Source organism: Prosopis cineraria, unplaced genomic scaffold (genome assembly GCF_029017545.1).
Source record: "Prosopis cineraria cultivar Desert tree isolate PC_DT_omini unplaced genomic scaffold, ASM2901754v1 PC3, whole genome shotgun sequence".
Lineage (NCBI taxonomy): Eukaryota > Viridiplantae > Streptophyta > Magnoliopsida > Fabales > Fabaceae > Prosopis > Prosopis cineraria.
Genome location: NW_026555334.1, coordinates 8327330 through 8349404, shown reverse-complemented (window position 1 = coordinate 8349404; position 22075 = coordinate 8327330). Strand labels below are relative to the sequence as shown.

The 22075-nt window shown below is 33.1% G+C and overlaps 1 protein-coding gene across 1 annotated transcript; it reads left to right on the top strand.

Annotated features, from left to right (window-relative positions):
- Positions 1-506: 506 nt before the first annotated feature.
- On the top strand, positions 507-6586 carry LOC129307233 (uncharacterized). Its single transcript, XM_054948128.1, has 5 exons — positions 507-2546; positions 2628-2790; positions 4622-4785; positions 5261-5519; positions 5703-6586. The coding sequence occupies exons 1-5, from the start codon at positions 931-933 to the stop codon at positions 5808-5810; spliced, it is 2310 nt and encodes a 769-aa protein (XP_054804103.1). The 5' UTR covers positions 507-930; the 3' UTR covers positions 5811-6586.
- The last annotated feature ends 15489 nt before the right edge of the window (positions 6587-22075 follow it).

The window sequence follows — 22075 nt, the reverse complement described above, 5'->3', positions numbered from 1 at the left end:
TTCTTCCCAACATGATTTATTAATGATTAATTTAATTAGTTTATTATTTTTGCAATTTGCATTTCACAAAAGTATTAAATTATAAATTAAATTAGATAAATCCCCTTAAAGCTCTTCCAATTCTTCAGCCATAAGTTGTTACAAGTCACTGCCGGCAAAGATATCAGCAACGGAAAAATCCTTTTAATGTAAAATTTTAAAGAAAATTAATTTTATTGCTGTTGTATGGCACCACGCGCCCTATGTGATCCGAACTCGATGACAAAGTGGTTGATTACCAAATGGGTCCCATCACATTGTCGAGCGTGTATAACACGCATGATAGAGAGTTTCATTTTTAACCCTGTAATTTATATTGAAATATTAATATAAATATAACTATCAAGCGAAGACAAAGAAAAGGAAAAACTTTAATTGTGGGGAAGACATGGTACCGTGTTTGTTTTCTCGTTTACCTCGGCGTGTTCGCATATGAAGGAATATATATATATATTTACGCACGCATATATATTTTGCTGCCACTCTGGGTGTCGCTTCTTCTTGAGCTTTAATGGCGTGAGAGAGTACGCGGGGGAGTACAGCTACGGTGCCCAGTAACCGTATGCAAACCTTCAATCTTTGCATGCCTTACCAACCCTTCACAAATGAAACCCAAAAACCCAAATGAGATGATTTTTTCTTTTGAAATGGAAATGTAATTGAAAATTTCCATCGCCAAGAGTCGCTTTCTTTTAGCTTCTTCTGTACCTGACTAAAAACGATATGTTTTCCGAGGGTGTATTATTGAGCCTGTACGAATCGACGTCGAAATGGGTTTTCTGATTTTGTGATTGCTCTGATCGCTTGGACTGCGATTTTTCTATTTTTCTTTATTTTTTGTTTTTCTGTTGGTATCTCGTCTGGTTGTTGCTGGTCTTCGAGAGTGCGAAGATGGTGAAAAAGATCAGAGATAACGTGAAGGATGATGATGAGCTTGAAATGTTGCTAGAAGAGATTCCTCAAGCAACATCGCATAATCTTCTTCATCGGCTTCGACATATGTGTGGTGGGAGTGATGATCAGGCGGGCTTTGAAAGGCAGTCGATTCATGGAGTTTTTTATGGCGATGATGATGACCCTTCTTCACAAATTAAGTTTCCTTCTGTCTCTTCACCTGTAAGCGGCTTCTCTCTGCGATCAGATGGTTCTTGTTCAAGTTTGTTTTCCAGTGGGCGACCTTTATCTGACAATGGATCACCAACCCCTCCTCCATTGGAAGAATTTAAATCAAGTATGCTTTCTGGAGTTTCAAATTACCCAAACAGCTTCTGCTTGGATTCAGTGGCACCTGATTACCCTGCCACAAAGAAGGCTAGTGAGAGCTTGGTTGATGAACTGAACCTCTGTGCTCATTTGAGGAACATGTGCGTCAGCAATCAATATGAGAATTCTTGTAATTTCAAAGATGCATCAATGGGCAAGAATGGGCTTCCATTCCGTGGTAATAGTTCTCTGGGTGAAAATAATCCAATCGATGCTTATAAACATGGAGATTACGACAATTTCAGGAGAGAATTTTCCGACCGTGCGTTTGTTCAATCCCCCTTTCCACCTTATCCCATGAGTTTTGATGCCGAAAGAAACACAGCATTGGCAGGATTACCTCGGGATTATCAAATGGGTAATTTATTTGAATCACGACCATGTTCCAGACAAGCTGGTACTATCTATTCTCAATTTAATGGCTTGTGTGGTTCAGTCTACTCTCCTTGGCAAAAAAGACAGCTGATAAATAGCTATCATTATGGAGGAAATTTGGTGACAGAGCGTGCTACTTCTTTGGGTGGACATCCATTGTTTGATTCTTTACATTATGCACAGCAAAGTGGAATGAATTTGATGGAGGACAGGGGCATTTCAAGATTGCCTGATCCTTCCCTTTGTACCAATTTAAGGCCTTATTTGAGTGTTCAAGATTTTCTGCAGCACAATCTTCCTAGCTCTAATGCAAGAGCTATTCCACCTTCAAACGTTAGAATCCCACAAGGTGGTCTAGATGCCATTACTAGTGAGGGAAGCTTCATCATTCAGGGTGAAGGTTTGAAACATTTGCCTGTAAGAGGTTCTGATGTTTCATGGGGTCATAGTAAGGGTGGTGTGCGCGAAGCTCACTTTGCGAAGCATCTACAAAGGTCAGAGCTGGACAACCAGCCGCAGGTGTTACGATCTTGTAAAAATCCTCAGAGTGCTAGGAGTGGATGCTCGTTCCCTTTAGTAACTGAGTATAATTCCCTCGCAGAAGTTCAGGGATACATATATTTATTAGCCAAAGATCAGCATGGCTGTAGATTCCTGCAAAGGGTGTTTGACGAGGGTACACCACAAGATGTTCAAGTTATATTCTCTGAGATCATCGAACATGTGGTGGAACTTATGATGAACCCTTTCGGCAATTACCTTATGCAGAAGTTGTTGGACGTGTGTACTGAAGAACAGAGGATGCAGATCCTACTCATGATTACTAAAGAACCAGGGCAGCTAGTCAGAATCTCTTTAAACACTCATGGGTATAGTAATTAACTCATGCAAATGGGACAATATGATAATGATTTTTCTATTATTGGTTTTGACATCACCTTTTCTTTCAGCACTCGCGTGATCCAGAAGCTGATTGAAACTCTCAAGACTAAACAACAAATTTTGCTTGCTGTATCAGTCCTTGAACCAGGATTCTTGGCTCTCATCAAAGATCTAAATGGAAATCATGTAATCCAGCGTTGTTTGCAGTGCTTGAGCAATGAAGACAACAAGGTATGGTTTCTCTCCTCTCCAAGTAACTAGTTTATATATTGGGTAATATGTTTTTATAGGATGTTGATGATGGAAAGACAAGCTTATTCTTTTACAAAAGATACATTACAGGAAAGCATTATGGTGGTGTTTGTTCTATACTTCTGTTTGGCAGTTAGATATTGCAGCTTTGCCCAATAATTTGAGAACTTCTGTCTTGCTACCTGATTATGTAATAATTTACTTCTCTTGTATTTATAATGTCTATCTAGTGAAAAGTGAGTGTTCCTGCCTGTTCTACTGCATTTCACCATAATGAGATACAGGCAAATTGTAGTGCCAGGTTCAGCCACACATCTGACATTTGTTAACATGTTGACAAATATCATTATGTTTAAGCATTAAGAGCAATTTATTTAAAGACACGCTCCTCAATCTCCTTCATCATTATCATGTATCTCAATAATTATATCATTTCCATATTGTTTTATAACATCATCAGATTTATCTGTTTGCATTTTAACCTTTCAATTGTGGTTGGGTGTTGGCTCCTGTTTTTACTGAATGTTCTTCGCAGCATATTCTTCCCCCTTGTATTGGAAATTTAGAGAAGCTTATGTCACTATAAAAATTATGTTTTGAAACCTTTGAAACCTTGTTGAATCAGTTGTTTTTGTTGTTTTTGGGGGTTAAATCAACCTTATGAACTGAAGACAAATTATGAAGTCAGTGGTTGTTACCATGGTTAATTATTTTAGTTATCAATATAATTTGAATGCAATACTGTTATATTCTGGAAACTGACCTAGAGATTAAAAAAGTGATTCTCTTTTTGTAAGTTGCGAGATTCTTGCATGGCAAAATGCTTCAAAGTTTTGAAACTTCCTAATTATGCCTACACTAACCATAATAAAAGGATGCAATATGCTATGGTTCTGGTTCTTCTGATCTTTGCCATGATGATATTAATGGTGCTTGAACAATGTCATCCTCTTTTGTTTTATTATGACATTACATGATATGCTCCCCCATTTATCTATTGGTTCTTGCTCCATGCAAGCCTTGCAATATTTGATCTCTCGACATCCAAAGCTGTTTTATGCAGTTTCGTGCTTCTGTGAAACTGTGGATGCTTTTGGGCATTATCCAGTAGCTGAGTTCTGTTCTCTGCAATGGAGTCTGTCAAAAATATCCCTTCCCATGAATGAACATAATGATTTATGTTATGAGTTTCTTTAGGATTCTCATTTTCTTTTGCAAGAATGCGTGCAAATTTTTAAGTGAAGTACCAAAAAACAAAAAAAAAAAAAGGCACCTTAATAATGAGCTGTGGCCAAATGATTTTACCAGGCTTAATAAAGATGTTAGCCACTTTCTCTGCCTTTGTATTAGAAGTTATTATATAAAATTCTTTATAAAAAAACATGACATGTACAGAACCAACTCCTGAATATGCTTGTAAATTTATAAAACTTTGTAATTTGTAAACTGTGAGAGGCTTCGAAGTTCAAAGAACTGATATATAATTGGTTGATGATCTCTTGGGTAAAAGACATTCTCAAAAGTAGTTATAGTGGCATCTATTTTGATGCAGGTTGCTTAGTCTTAAGGCCAGCTATATACCGGACGGAAGAAGTTACTTTTAGCAAATATATAGAGCTTTCTAAATGTAGGAAATATTGTTGCTAATTCCCCTATTTCATGCTTAATGTTCCCAAAATGAATTGTCTGGATGATTAATGATATAACTATCTTTTTTTCTTTTCACTCAATTGGTATTCCATATCTGCCTATTGATTTAGGCGTGGGCCTGCTAATTTCTTATGGTTTTCCTTGTTACTGCATGGAGCAGTTTATATTTGTTGCTGCTGCAAAGTATTGTGTTGACATTGCAACTCATCAGCATGGATGTTGTGTTCTGCAAAGATGTATTGGTCATTCCAGAGGGGAGCATCGTCAACAACTGGTTGCGGAAATATCTGCTAATGCATTTCAGCTAGCTCAAGATCAATATGGGTAATTATTAGAAGAACATTACTTTGTTAATATATCCCCGAATCCTCATGCAGATGTACAAAGGATTTTATTTCTTGATGAATAATTCATTGTCAGGCTAAAAAAACCTGTATTTTCTGTTTTGCTCTGCAAAATAACTTAAACTATGCTAGAAGATTTCCTTGTACTGTTTGTGGAACTTAGCTGCTAATACATATATGTGATAGAAATATGGGAAAATGATTTTGAAAGCAAATGCTTCAGTTTGAGCACTAGATATGGATCCTCTGCATGTGATAATTCATCATTCCTTAGGCTAGGAGAGAATTTACTCACTTGATTTTCAAATTGAAGACCATACATAATGTACTATTTCTGCATGATTTAATCGTTGCATTTCAAAATTATGCTGTTGGAATTTCTGAGAGATGTAGAATAGATTATCCCTTTTGGCTTTTCCACCCTTTCAGCTGTTGGTTTTTCATGCCCCGTGCAGAAATTATGTTGTCCAATATATCTTGGAGTTGAGGATTCCATCTGCCACTGCAAGTATAATTTCGCAATTGGAAGGTAGTTACATTCACCTGTCAACACAGAAGTTCAGCAGCCATGTGGTTGAAAAATGCCTTGCTGTATTCAATGATGAACATCGTGCACGAGTCATCCATGAATTGCTTTCAGCTCCTCATTTCGAACAGTTGCTTCAAGACCCACATGCAAACTATGTCATTCAATCAGCTCTTCGACATTCTGAGGTTTGTAACACAGACTGACCACTTGTTGTAAAGGCTTTATCATTTAAGTGATTCAACAAACCCATGAATTTGATCAGTTTGACATCATGGTATGCTATATCTCAGCTGAATATGTATTGTATAAGAAGTGTACATGTATGTGGGGTTTCCTTTTCTCATGCTTTCCTTTTCCTCCTAAACCAGGGCTATGTGCATAACATACTGGTTGATACAATTGAGTCACACAAAGCGATTTCGCGAAACAGCCCATATTCGAAGAAGATTTTCTCGCAGAAGCTTCTGAAGAAATGATGTATCTTGTCGCCATTCACAAGAAGTTTTGTTGTTGTTCTAGTTTGCTAAAAGCATGTTGGAATCTACCTCTACTACTACACTTATATGCATTGCATGGTTATTTAACTGTAAGTTGGGATATTGGTAGCCATTCAAAGCTGTTAGCCTTTTTCAGAAGTGCTTATGCATTTTTCTTAGGCAGTTTAGGTCAAAGAATGGAGTGGTGGAAGAGAAGAGGACAATTTTGCTACTCCTAATTTTTTTTTTTTAAAGAATTGCGCATGTATTATATATCTGTATCTCCAACAACTCTTTGGAAATTGTTATCCTGTTAATTATGCTTTTTTCCCCTTTCTGTATGGAACTGTGGATGGTGTATATATAATATTAATTAGGATAACACTTTCCTCTATGAGGATTATTTCCTCTGTTTTGTGCACAAAGGAATGGGTGGTGTGTGTTCCTTGTTAGTCTTTGATATCTCCTTTAGTTACTCATTGCCAAATTTGCAGGACTGAATAAAATCACCTAACGATTGGCGGCCATCCAAAGCCCATATCTTTTAATTTAACCTGTGTATGCTTACACATGCTTGCATCTCAAAGATGTGGGCTTAGGAGACTCCACCTCAAGGTAACATTCAGATAGGAGGAATGAGGGTAAACAGTAGATTTCTTTCAATAAGTTGGGACTATGATTTAAACTTCTAATTACTATTTGTTTAAGTGACATGAGGTCCTATCAATCATATCAACTTGAGTTGGTGGTATAATTTACTCTTTATTTTCCATTGATGTTTGCATTGGTTTTGGAAAATAAAAAATAATTTTGTAATTTTGTTACAGAATTCAAGAAAATTTTTATGAAATTTATCCCTTTTTGTGGAGATTTATATGAATTCTACAAATAGGGTGGTAATTAGCATAATTTTAGCAAAATCAACAGGGAAAAAAATCCAATGACTTTTTCTTTGGCCTATGTAATTTATTGTTTTTAAATAAAACTAATCGTTGAGTTATTACAAAAAAAAGGGAAAAACAAGCTAGATACTTTAACTTAATTCTTAATTTATTAATTACTAATTCAAGGTATAGTTTGTCCCATAAGGCATCAAAAGGGTACAAGAAACAACTTGCTTTGTTAATTATTGTGAAAGGGAATAATAACCGATTTAGTCCGATTATAACTTGGTAGTACCTTGATGGTGGAGCCTGAAAGTGACCATTTGATGTTATTATCAATTTTTGGAGGCCTATCAGCAAAATCAGTGACCAAATGATTATTACCTTTCTTCCAGGAAGCGTATCATCCAATTTTGAACACTAAAAGTGTTTTCTTGTCAACAAATATTTGTCCAGCACACAGTTGCCTTAATTAAAAGCATATAAGAATTCAATTTTTCTTTTTAATTTCATGGCTGGGTAATTGGAGAAACCTAAAGACTACTTTTAGCCCAATCTAATCTAAACTCTCGTTGTATGGGATTATTGTTATCAACAAAGGCCTTATGAATATTTCAAAAATATCTTTAATATATTTATTTAGTACAATTGCATATCCTAAAATTTAAATTTAAGATTTTAAAATAAGTTAATTAAACTCCCTCAACCAGTCAGTAGGTTCAATTTTTAGTATAAGCTATATTTTCAACAAACACAAAATAGAGCCTAGTGAGAATTAAATTTAGAATAATTTTTGAAGTGTAATTTTTTCCCACTCCACTCAATTATGTTTGTTTGTGATTTATTGGTAAGTAAGTTTTCAGCATGATGTTGAATATTTTTAATTTAATTTTTTGATTATTTCTTGAATAATTTGAAATTAAATTATTTATATCTAATTTGAAAAATAACTTATTTTTTTAAATTTAAATCTTTATGACTTAAGTTTGTAATTAACAAAGGGTAAAGGAGAATTTTTTCCTTTGACGTATTTTCTGAGGATCATTTGGTATCTTAAAATATTTGTTAGAGCATTTTCACTTCTAAAGTAATTAAATTGAAGGATCCTTTACTTATCATTAAATCCCCAAAAATGTCTGCTAAGTTAGAATTCAATTCAATTTAACCTTTTCTAATGGGCGTTTCTAAGAATTTAACAGCAGGATAGAAAATGTTCTAATTTAGGTAGGATAAAAACTCTAACAAATACTTTAAAATACTACGCGCCTCTCAGAGAATATTTTAAAAATAAAAATATACTTTTACCCATTAAAAAATTGCTTAATTCTTTATTTTTCACATAAATAGATAATTAGGTAAAATAGTTTATTTAACTCTCCATCTCTCCCAGAAAATAAAAGATTTTGAGATTTTCGTTGAGGATTATTTAATTATTATATTTAGGCTAAAATACTCAAAACGTCCCTCAACTTTACATTAGTTCCACGTAAATCCCTTAATCTTTAAAAGTTGAAATTGTAATTTTGCTTTTTCGAATTAGCTAGAAAAGGTGTTAATTCATGTCAGAAGGTGATAAACCCAAATCGTATCAGTCTCAAATTAACTAAGCTATGACACGATGTGTATAGAGTACAACTCAAGTTATTCTTTCCAACGAATTAAATTGAGATTGATTTTAAAACTAATTTCTACTTATATAAACTATATGAAAGAGTTTTAATTTAATTACCTAAAATGCAATTAAAATAACCTAGAGTAATATTTTTGTGCTTTCCAGTTTTTATTGAAAAATGAATGTATGTGTTCAATTATGAATGGTATATTTCTTAAAGTTTAATGGAATGCAATCCTTGTTACAATTATTGAATTGGCTAAGCTTTCATTTTCTTTATTCTTATGTATCCCAAACAACCATTTGAGCTTAGCAAGCATAGTCATCACAGTCCTAGACTTTAGCAAACATATAACAAACTAGACTTACTTCATTGAGTTCCTAATATGTAAATTGTTAATGAATATGTTAAAAATAACCATAAATAGTACCAAATTTGAAATTAACCAATTGATTTACTCCAAATCAAGTTTTCAATTACTAAACGATGAAATCACACTATTTAATATATTGGACCAATTCTATAACAAGGTAAGCATGTGAATAAAACAATAAAGATCAAAATTCTAGCAAAGAATCCAGCATTCCAATAGCCAAAATACAAGTTTCTTCAATCAAATATCTCCAACATTTTATCAAACACTAAAGTGTTAGGTTGTTCATCTTTAGTGGATTGAAGTCCAAAAATGAAAGCCCAATTAGAGTAGGGATTTTATCATAATATTGGGAAGATTAGAGTTTCAATGAGTAATGTGGTTAGAGCATCAGATGTAATTTTCTCCCCTCTATTTGAACTAGAGTGGGAATGGTTTTATAATTGTCTACACGCATTTGTAGGTAACGTCCTAATATGGGTGATTTTATCTAGATGACTGGTATGTGTATATGTTAAAATGATTTATTCCCAGACTTCTCTCCCCTCTCTGTGTTTTTTCTTTTCTCTCTCAGGGTGTATTTGTCGTGTAACATGAATCGAGTACATACCTATGACTTTGTTCTCACATTTGGTATTCCATCAGAGCAACATAACAAGTATGTTTCCTCCTCTGAAATCTATCATAAAGTATACTAGTTACAATACCCCAAATCAAATTAGAAAATTTTAAAAAATTGCAACAAGAATAGAGAAGAAACTAGAATTAAAATTGCTTAGCCTCTTGAAGCTTAAGAACTCTTGCACATTCACTTTGTTCCTGGGAATCAAGTGATCAAATTGTAAGAGTCTTGATGAAGGAAATGAGATGATCGAATTGAAATGGAAGGATTTTAATAGGATCGAATAGAGAGGATTTCAATTGGTTAAGAGTTGGATTTAAAGGGAGGACATGCACAAGATTTAGAAGAAGAGAAATGAAGAGAGGTGGAAAAGAAGAGAGAAAAGGACGAAGAGAAAGAAGAGAAAGTGGAATGAATAAATGAATGTGCGATCAGTGAATAGGAATCGTGAATGTATTGTGAAAGATTGGAGAGAAGAATTAAAGTGTGCAGCACGTGATTGTTGAATTCAGAAGGAGAAGAGGTAGTGGCAATTAAAGAGCAACCTCAGCATGGATTGGAGTGAATTGTGATCCTTTTTTTTAAAAAAAATTTTATGGAAATTAATTCCAGATCTGAAAAATTAGCCAAAGAGTGGTAATTTCAAAATTGATGGAATGAAAAATGAATTGCTACGTGGAAAAATTAAAAGAGTGGTAAATGTAGGAAATGGAATTGGTGAGAAGATGTAATGGAAGTCCAAAAGAATCAAGAATGATTTAGAAAAAATATTAACAATAAATAGAGAAAAAATAAAAAAAATGAAATGAAAATAGGAGAAAGGAAATTTTCCAATTTATCCTCTTACTTCTTCTTTTTTCCATCTAGTAACCTACACATAACATGATAAAATCAATACAAAATATATTTGGAGTTTTTGCAGACATTGCTCATGTTATAGAACCAAATTAAGTAATGGCTCAACATTTTTTATATTTTACATTATGGCCAATTTATTATATTTGTCAACAATATATTATTGTATATCAATGATAAGCCGATTATAAATTTTTGAATTTTTAATGATAAACCCTTTGTATATTAATAATAAATTCTTTATATATCAATGTAAATCAGCCATATTTTTAAATTTTTAAAAAATTGGTTCATATTTTTTGGGCACAAAATTTTTTTCAGCCAATGAGCTAATTTATTCAATATATTTTAGGGAATTAAAAATAATATTCAATAAAATATCACAAAATTTGCAATGAATCCCAAAGATTCCCTAAAAATATCTCCTTGCCCTTTAACACCAAATTATTCCTAAAATATATCAAAACAAGTGTTAAAAGGCTGAGACAAGAGAGGTAAAAATGTTTAAAATTTATGAACTATCACAAGGTTACGCTAGATAACTATGACTTATGATGGTTTATTATGAAATGCAATATTAAAACCTTTCATTCCTGTTTTTGGTATTAAGGGGTTGAGGAGTGAAAATTTAATATGGTGGTATATATGTGCATGTAGTGTGTTATACAGGTTGTCGTAAATCTAATAAGTATGATTTGAGTGTTAAGAATAGCTTTTGGCATATGTTTGGAGTTTTGGACACCTTTTAGTTGTGACAGTTGTGAAAATGTGTTTAGGTGTCTATAACATCTGAGAAAATTAAGTATGATTATTTAACTTAAATGAGTATAATTAATGAATTGATGAGTTGTGTGGTTAGAGGAGCCTAATTGGTGTAATTAATTGTGATTTCAGCCTTAAAAGTGGGTTTGGATAAATGGTAGGCTACCTGGGCATGGAAAGAGAAAGAAAACATGAAGGAATGCCTGCTATGCCACATGCTGCAGTGTGTGATCAATTCACCATGATGCATAGAGGTAGATTTAAATGCAACATACATCTTTGTGTTATGTGCCGCGGCGAGTGACACATGGCCAAAATCATAATTTAATCAATTCATTTCTATATGTGAATAATAGAGAGGAGGAAAGGAGAAACATGAAGAGCACATTAAAGGCTTTGCTAGGGCATAACATTAATTCCTATTGGTGATGTTATGAGACTCCCAAACACCCAAGGTAAGTAATTTATGCATCTCTCTTCCCTTCTCTCTCTCATTTATAGATATTTAAGTTAGGGTATGAGTTAGGAAGTTGTTTTCAGTTCATAGGAGCTATGAGTTTGAACCCATTGATTAAAATGGGTATAATAAAAGTTGTTTAAGGTATTGGAACACAACATTAATGATTGTTGAAGTGGTTGGTTCATGTGAGTAATAAATATCTAAAAATCAATATAAATGAGGTAGTTGGGAGAATTTGATATTTATTAATGGTGGTTTAATGACTCATTAGTGGTAATGTGAGTTAATGGAACCTAGTGAACCTATTGGCTATGAATAGGTAGTGACTTATAAGATTGATAGAATAGATATGTAGAGATTGATGTTGGTAAATCCTTAAAAATAGGATTATGATGATACTCTTGACTATGATTGTAGTGTGAATCTTGTGACACCATTCAAACTTGTGAGAAGCTTTGAAAATGATTATTGTGAGGGGTAAACCTTTGATCCCTCAAAGGTTTGAGGTAACTAGGGAAAATTTAATTGATATAGCTGAATATTAATTATTTGTTTATTAAAATGGTTGAATTGGGATGTGATTTATATTTCTAAATCTTGATGCAAAATTTGGCATGTTTGAAATGGTGATGAATTGATAAACTGGTGAGAAATGATTTTAGAAGAAAATGGCGAACCTTATATAGGTTTACATTTAGTGAGCAACAATTTTGATTAATGATTTGCTATTATGAATGATGATAATATGGTATTTGGCACGTGGAGTAAGTGAATATGTGATTATGGATATGTAAATCTCTGGTATGTGGTTGATGACTAAATTGCATGAATATGTGTTATACATGTATCGTATGATCATTGGCAGGAATTCGCCTAAGAAGAAGAATAGATGGTTAAATTCATGTGATATTGACAGTGACTATTGGAATTAGAAACTTGCCTTGGGCTAACCATTAGAATTGAGAGGTAGCCCTTATCTCATATTTGATTTCCCACTTTTTCTATGAGGAACTTGAACTTAACTGGTCTTCACCGGTTTATGATAAGGCTAAATTAAGGGTATGGCATCTCATGATTGTTAGTATTAGGGAAAACCAGATTATATAAGTGAGTGAGTTAACTTTAGCTCAGTAACATCTCACAAGTGAAAGTTGGGTTAGTCCGTAAAGGACGTAGCCACCAGTTTCATGTCAGAAGTAACATGAAGGTATAGGGTGGCATTTGATCATACATATAAATCCAGCCATATGGTTATTAGTATTATGGTTCAGTATGTATTAGGGGTGCATGGTTGGTATTATTGCGACCCAATATGTGAATTATCATTTAATGAGATTATCTATGCTTAAGGCCAGACCATATAGTTATTAGTGTTGTGAGCAGTGGCCATGCTTATCTTATGTGCTATATTTGTATGTGTTTGCCTATTTGCATCTATTTACAATTGATATAAAAATGTATAAATTATGTGAAACTTGATTATTGAGTGGTTATATTCACCCTTTAATTCTTAATATTTTCGGAGCCTAACTCATTGGATTTGAGTTAGGGAAAACAAGTAAAGGCTTAAGATTTGTAGAGCAATCCTTTTGTATGCCTCTCTTTGTTGTTTTATGTAATGTTGATACAATTGCCAACTAAGTTTCTTATGATATTTTGTACTACTTGCATTATTATAGCATATATCTTTGTTTTTAGTGTCTTGGGTTAGTAAGTTTTGGTTGCAAACCCGTGGGTAGGGTCAACATACTTGTGCAAGTAGAAACATGTGTACTTTAAATGATTTGAAATGAAAATGAGGTTTTGTGCATGAATTTCCTCCCCCTTGTATTTTATAAAATTAGGTTGAGTTGTGATTTTGAGGTTTATATATTTTTGGTTGTGGATAGTACATTGCACGAGTCTTCTAAAGTCCACTGAATGTGATCGAAAGGTCGGTGTAGGCTTTTGGCACTTGTGATTGAGTTGGGACACCAATTGTTGTGGGTTTTGCATGAAAAAGTGATATAATGGGTTTTAGGTCTAAATTTTTGTAGAAAATAAATTTAAATGTGAAATATGTGTTATTAACTAGAGCTAAGAGAAAGCCTCATGTAGACACTGAAACCACCTCAATCGGACATCGAATGGAGATTTAGGAAGCATTCAAAGTTCACTCCCTGTGTTGTTATTTTGATAGTTGATATCTATTAAACTCGTGCAATGCGCCATGGTGTATGGCATAGAGGCAAGCAAGCTATGGTGCATATGTCTTAAGCCATGACAGATGGGTCATTTTCTGTATAAAACATAGATTGAGTTTTAAAACTCAATGTTTTGGCTCCCATGTGATTTTAAGCTTCTGCATTGTTTTAAAACTCTGATTTGAGCATATCAAGTGTTTGTTAGAGATTATTAATTTTGAAATTTTGGATCCCATTGTAAATGATTTGAGAATTCTTCTTACTTATGTGATTTTACAAACTTGGTAATCTTGTGAGGGTTTAGTCCCTTAATTACCTCAATGTTGGAGTCTATTATGATTTATTAAGGGAAACCTTATAGTATCCAACTTCCTTATGTGTTGGAAGTAAAACTCATGCCATTGGCTAGTTTACGAAAAGAGCTTTTCGTAGATACTTAGATTATCTCATTTGGACGTCGAATGTAGAAATGATGCATGTCAGAAGTTACATAAAATTGCTGTCAAATGATAGCAATTGTGCTATCTAATATTGTGCAACACACCGCGGTGCATGGTGCTTGCATCGTGGCGAGTGGCACAACAAGTGGTAAGTTGCGACGCATTATGCACAAGTCATGGTGTACTGTTTTGTTTTTCTAATTGTCATGTTTTTCAACTATTTTTAACTCTATTTACTCATCTGAGATATTCCACACTTCTGAAAAACTATTTTACTCTGATTGAAAGTTTAATAAATAATTTTGTTTATTTTAAATCATGATAACTTGAGATCCTATTACTTTAAATTACAAAACTTGATAATCTCTTTTAAGTTAATCCCTTAATTATCTTGGATTATGGCTTTAACGATGTTAATTGTGATTAGATTAGGGCATTATTCTTGTCCTTTAAGTTAGGAATCCATGGGTCACTCCAAACCTTAATGCAAGAGGTAGTGCTAATCTACTAACAAAAATCACTTAAGGGGAGGCCACGTCTAGTAAAGAGGTTATTCCAAGCCCCTGAAGCAAGAAGGCTATGTACAACTTCAAGAAAAATTAATATGGAAAATATACACTTTTGAGAACATGAACCGATAGGTGATCAAGATTGTTCAAAACCTACTAAATAGTGTTAGCAAGCAATGCATCATCAAATGTCATAAAATCTTTAAAACCAAGACTGCCATCCTTCTTAGGGTAAAAAAGCTTATGCCAAGCCTTTCAATAGATACAATTACCTATAGCCTTTTGACCCCAGAAAAAATTTACAAGCAAATTGTCCAATTCTACACAAGTACGCTTGAGAAATTTAAAGCAAGTCACTGGGAAAATAGAAATTGCATTTATGCATATATTTGATCATTACCTCCCTTCAAAAGAGAGAACCTTGCATTTTTAACTATGAACATTTTCCCCTACTTTATCTCTGACATGGGCAAAAGCAACAACTTTAGAATGCCCCTAAAAAAAGTTAAGCCTAGGTAATAGCTTGGATTATAAATAGCTTGCATATGAAGAAAACTATATACATCTTCCTTTATCACTTGAGGGATTTAGCAGAAAAGAAAACAGATGATTTCTCAAAATTAATGGCCAAGCTATATGCAATAAAGTAAGTGTGCAAGAGTTTCTTAATAAGACTACAATTGTTTCAACACATATTAAAAAAATAAAATAGTGCATCGGTAAGGAAACAATGAGATAGTATTGGGTAATAATGAGTCAATTTGATCCCTTGTAAATCTTTTACCTTAGTGTAAAATGTAGCATTGATGATAACATATCCAAAGTAAGAATAAATAGATAAGGGGAGAAAGGATCTCCCTACCTTACCCCTTACTAGGCAAAATGCAACTAGCAAATTTTCTAGCAATTAAAATATTAAAACGCAAACTGGTGACACTCTTCTTAATCCATTTCGTCCAAATAGGATAGAAGCCCAATTTGAGCATTACACCTTTAATGAAATTCCATTTAAGTTTATCGAAAGTCTTGTCTATATCCATTTTTAAAGCAAGTTCATAAGTAGAGCCAAGTTATGATTTTTTAGATAATGAAAGGCCTTTTGCACCAATATAATGTTATCATGAATCAATCGACCAGGAATAAAAGCTATTTGATTTAGGGAGATATAATAATCAAGAATCCCCTTAAACCTATTAGCTAAAATTTTAGAAATCACTTTATATGCAAAATTGCATAAACTAATTGAGAGAAATTGTCTTAAAGTTTCAAGCCTATTAACTTTTGAAATTAAGACTAGACTAGTTTCATTAAAGGTCCTTAAAGGTTTATCTTTAATAAAAAAAACTATGGACAAAAGTGTAAAGGGAGTCATAAACGTCACTCCATGCATGTTGGTAGAGGTGATCATTGAATCTATCAGGACCTAGGGCTTTAGAAGTACTCAATTAGAAAGCTATAAATTAAATTTCCTCATGAGTCATAAGTAAAGTCAGCCACTTATTTTTTTCATCATTAATATAAGGGACTATATAAGTCAAGGCTATATTCAAATCATGCACACCATCACTATCAAAGAGAGTATAGTAGAAATGATGAACCACTCCATTAATCTCATATTCAGTCTCCGCCCAAGTGTAACATTTAGGAAAATTTAACCCTAAATTAGCTGAGTAAATAGGATAATTAAATAAATTTATATGGTGTTTAGTTACAGAGAGCTAATGAATGTTTTGAGTTATGGTTTCAGCCTTAGGATTAAGTCAAGAATGAAGGCGGGCTACTAGGACGTCAAAAAGTGAGAACAATAAAGAGGAATGACTTTGTGCCACATGCCATGACACACAAGTCATTAGGTCACGAATCAGGCTTCTCTGTACCACCTACCACAGCATGTGGTACATGCACTATAGCGTATTGTCAAATTTATAGTTTTATCAAACACGAGTCTGATACAAAAAATTAAGGAAAACAAGAGAGGTTTGAGCAAGATGGAAGAAGTAGACTAAGAGAGCCCTGCTAGGGCTTAGATTGTGGAAGCATTAGAAATATTTTGAAGCTTCTAAAAACTATAGGTAAATTCCCTAAACCTAAATCTTACTTCCTCTTGCATTTTCTTAATGATTGGGAGTTAGGGTTTATTAAAAAAAGATAATTTTCAATCCATAGAGGCTATAGATCTGAATCCATTAACTTAGATAAAGTTAATAATAGTTTTTAAAGTTATTAAAACCAAAAATTTATGATGTTGTGCGTCTTGGTAGTTGGGGTATTATTAATATCCAAAAATTCCACTATTAATGAGGTGGTTAGAGCAATGTGAGGCTATTAATGGCTAGTTAGAAGTTTAATAAAGTTAATGTGAATTTGAGAAAGTTAATAAATTTTATGGGTACCTTTGTATATGAGAAGATTAAATTTTGGGAGTGTTAAGTGTTGAACTAGATGTTAGAAATTAACCTAAGGAGATTATTGACAAATTGTTGGTGTGAATCAATGTAGAGTAATTATAACTTAGCATTATTCAAACTTTGTGAAAGCTTTAAAAGTGTGATTAAGGGGTAAACTTTTGAAAATATTTCTTATGCATTTGTGTGTTAATTGATATATTGATTTAAATATTATAATTGAAATGTGTGAAATTACTTGACATGCAAGTGTGGCATAAAATATTTAAAAATCAAATATTATGTTTTTATGGAGTCCAATGACATGATTCATGTGAAGTTCTATGAAATAGTATTTGTGGAGTTCAACGACATGATTCGTGTAAAGTTTTATGAAATAGTATTTATAAAATTCAATGACATGATTCGTATGAAGTTTTATGAAATAGTGTTAGCAGAGTTCAATGACATGGTTTATGTGGAGTTTTATGAATGTTAGCAAGTGAAGTTTAATAATGTGATGTGTTGGTGGAGTTCAATGAAATGTGTGTAATGAGGAGTTCAATGATTGTGTGACATGTGAAGTTCCGTGAATGTTTGTAAATAGAGTTCAATGACATAATGTGTTATGGATTTCAAAGATGTGTTATTATATATATGTATGATGAACATATGCAATGTGAGTATGATGAGAATATTAAGTATGCTTGTGTAATGATTACTTGCATGTTACGAGAAATTGTATCTTTATGCACAACATGATCATGAGAGGTGAGAGTTTACCTAGAAAAAGGAGTAGATAACTAAAATCCATAAGATAAGGCTACCATTAGAACTCAATGGTTTGCCTAGATTTACTTATATTTATTATCTCACTTGTTCAATGAGAGATCTCCCATTGTATGATGAGGGACTCAAACCTATTTTTGTTTTTACTTATTTGACGAGAAAGCTATTTTAAGGGAAAAGACACCTCACTATGTGAGATTTAAGGAACATCGTAACTACAAGTGAGATAAGCAACGTTGGCCGGGTAGCTTTCACGTATAAATGGCTAGGGTAATCCCATCAAATAGATGATCCCAGTGTGTAATAGCCCATGGTTTCATGTTAGAGGCATAAGAAGAATATAAAGGAGGTGTGATCATGCGTATTATGATAATGGGCATATGGTTATCTGTATTGTGTCTCTTGTTTTAAGAACATGTGATAACATGAGTTTAACATCTCAATTGTGACATCCATATAGCTATTTGTGAAAATGAATATTGTGAAATTGAGAAAATTATATTCTGACTCTCGGAATTGGGATTTAAATGTGGATGACACGAGTGAAATGCTTAACTGCCTCTTGCATTGAGATTAATTCAAATGCATTAGCATAAGTTAGAAAATATATTAATTACTGAGTGATTGTATACACCCCTTTCTCTTTAATATTATAGGAGCTAGCTCACTAGGACACGATTAAGGAAAATAATTTGAGGCTTAAGATTCTATCCTAAATAGTAGGCCTTGTTTATTTTAATTACTATTATGTGTATAATTTATATGATATTACCAACTAGGAAAGTACATGTGATTGGGTTACTTGCATTATTTAATTGTGTATTTGGGCCTTAGGATGTATATGTATAGATTATAAATTCTATGAAAAGGCTAAAATATTATTGCAAGCAAGGAGCAAGGAAAATGTGATTATTGTGGAGTGTTTATGTGAGTTATGAATTTGAGGTTCCCCTTTTTATTTTTGTGATTAAGGGGGTTGAGCATTAAAAATGTGTTTGATGTGTTGAATCTATAATGTGGTATATTATACAAGTCCATTATAGTCCATTGAGTTTGGTCTATGGTGTAAATTATGCTTTCAGTACTTGGTTTGAATGTTGGGCACTTAAGTTATGCTTGAAATGTAAAAAGGAGTAAGCTAAGAGATGGGTGTCTAATTTTTAACTGAAAAATTATTTAATTGTGAAATTAGTATCATTAGCTAGAGTTATGAGAAAGCTCTTTGTAAATACATATTAGCTAGAGCTTGGATAAAGTTCTTTATGGACACATAGATCGCCGCAATTAGACATTAAATAGAGAAATGGGGTGCATAAAAAATTCACCCCAATTGTTGTCATATAATAGCAATAATGCTATCAAAATTGTGTAATATGCCGTGGCATATAGCATAAAGGCAAATGTGCCATGGTGCATATGAAATAAGCTGTGGCCTAACTTTATTTTTTGCTATACTATTTTTTATTTTCAACTTTATTGCAAATGCTTTAACTTTTGAAATATCCTATACTTTCACATACATCTTCAACTTTGATTTTTGAATTTTAAAAAAGTTAGGATAACTGAATTGTAAAATTTACAAATTTAATAATCCTTTTAGGTTAATATCATGATTACCTCAATTTTAAAGTTAATTGGAGATTAGTAAGGGAGACCTTACACTAAGAGCCATCAATTTTCCTTAGTTTGACCATTTGATTTCATTGCTTCCTTATCGTAGTGGAGGAGTGAAAAGATTTAGTGTTAAGATCACCTCCCGAGAGCCAATTGACCCTAGACCACTGCCACTAATATGTTTCCTCTTACTTCCAAAGTTTTTCAAGTTCCTTGGTGAGGATTGAAATTTATTTATGCTTTTAAGGGTGTAAAACCCTTCCTTAAAATGCTTTAAAGCAAGAATATGGCTAAGCTAGTTAGTACCTATATAATAAGAGGGCTGGACTTATAATTTAGACCATAAGATGGTGAATTAAGATTAAACAGGCTGGCTAATAAAGGCTAAAGTCTAGTCTATTTAAGCTTACGCACACACATACACACCAATTCACATTACCCAACTTCTCTTAGACTTAAAAATCAAACTAGATTTGTCTCCACATTATAAGTGAGCCCATCTATGCTGAGAAGGGAAGGAAAAAAAATATAACCTTAAATCCCTTAATTCATTCATTTAGCCTTCACTTCTTACTTTCGTCAATCTGCTTCTCTTCTACTCACCTCCTTGTGTAAGTCATCCCCATTCTTTAGCAAGACATCATAGCTTAATCTCACATTTTAGTTGTCTTAATCTCCCAAACCTATCCCCTCTTAGTTTTTATTTGAGTCTTGGCTTCTCGTGTGCATCCAACTTTGAGCTCTTAGTCTAGTATTTTTTATTGAGCTTTTAGTATGGTATTATATATTCACAAGCTTGGTTCCTCTTTACTATTTATGTCAGCTTGCTAATGGCTACCTAGTGGCTACTTGAGGCCAGCCATTAGAGCCCTTAGTAGAGAGATCATTAACAATAACTTTAGAACTAACATTAAATGAAAACTACTTACTTGAGAAGTCTATCTCAGTAAAGATTGATATATTAATCAGAGTATCAAAGTTGCCAATATTCAAATAAAAAATAATCAAAGAAGTATTCTTACTCGTATGAGAAGAACGCTTTGCAAGCTTGCCCACTTTTTTCTTAGAAGCTAAGGCAAGCTTAATTTCTTTCTAAATCTCAACTATAATAGTCCTATCATTTTTAAATAGACATTGACACTTTATCTTAAGAGGTAAAATGATCTCATTTGCCAATCATTTCAAATCAACTTTGCCAAGACGGTGAGCCACTTCTGAGATTAGGGAAATAGGTGAGTAAGGTATTATTGCCTTTGAGTTATTTTCTAGAGTCAATTAACATGTCTTCTCATTTAAAATATAATTTACTAGAGAACTTGGGAACTGAGATACTATAATCTTTACTTTAGGCCTAATAATAAGCTAAGAGTCCATTTTTATTATAGGAGGGAATTAAACAAACAAAATTAGGCTTAGCCTTAGAAATGGCCTAACACATAGGAGAAATTTATTACTTTACATTGCTATGCTCTTTTTAATTATTCTCCATATTGCTATTAACATGGCTGCACAATATACTTAGTGAATAGAAATTTTGTTAGAACATCCTAACATGTATTGTGTAAAGGACTTATACATGCCGTCATAGGAATCAATCCATCTTCTTCCAACCACCTGTCATTGTGTTAAACTAGATCCTCTTCCTAATTTTTGGTTACATGGGTAGATAACCAAGAGCTAAAACTATACTTCTTCGCTTCATCAATGTCATATAATCTTGAGTTTTTGCAACTTCTGATTTCATAATGTAAAATACTACAGCCATAGCATAAATTAAGAAGACATTCATATTTAATCGAGGCCTATACATCATCCTTGTTAGGCCGAGATATAAAGTCCTATAAATTTAATCTAATGGTTAAATTAATTGATTGAGGAATTTAATTAGTTAATTAAGATAACTAGAGGTTAATTAGGGAGCTTAGGTGGCCATTTAGAACTATTAGGTCCTATATGAGGTTTAGAAAGGGGCGTTAGAAGCTATTGGGCTGCCTTAGGCCCAAAATAGCAGGGTTTAGTAGGATTTATCATTTTTGACAATTTGTAGTGACAAATGATGTTATGCACTATGGTAGAAACATCAAAGTTTAAAAACATAGAGACTCGATTTGTTGTTCAATTCATAAGAGGGGAACACGAGTATGAGTGAGAAGGAAGCTTAAGCTCTATTAAGTTTATCTTGGAGGAAATTTGGAGGCTTCTTGGGACTATTTACTCCTTGGGTAAGCTTCATCTCTCTTGCTTTAACCCCATTTATGTGTTTTTTAGCAAGTTTAAGGGGAGCAAAATTTATGTTTGAATTTGTAGCTAAGTTCCAGCCATCCATATGACTTCTTTTAACTTTAACGATGGTTTTCTACTTTTCCAATATTGGGTTTTAGTAGAACAGCAATTAAATGCCATTAATAAGGAGTTTAGAGTTAACTCTAATGTTACGGTTAAGTTTAAGCTAATAAGGGTAGCTAACAGTGTTTATTAAGCTTACTAGAATTTAAATAAGTTAATGGAAGTAAGTATTAGAGTTGGTTGTCCTTAATCATGCTTAATAAGGGTACTAGGCATTAATCATGATTAAGCATTAATTAATGTCAATTTATCATTAATGATGTTTGTTAACCCTAAACTATAGAGTGATTCTTTAAAGCTTGCTGGGTTGTTGGAAAGCTTCCTCAAAATTTTAAAGTACACTCTTAGGGGTAGTAAAGTCAAGAGTTGAGGTAACCAAAAATTTAATTTGAGTACATAACTGCATATGGTAGTTGTAATTTCATGTTGAT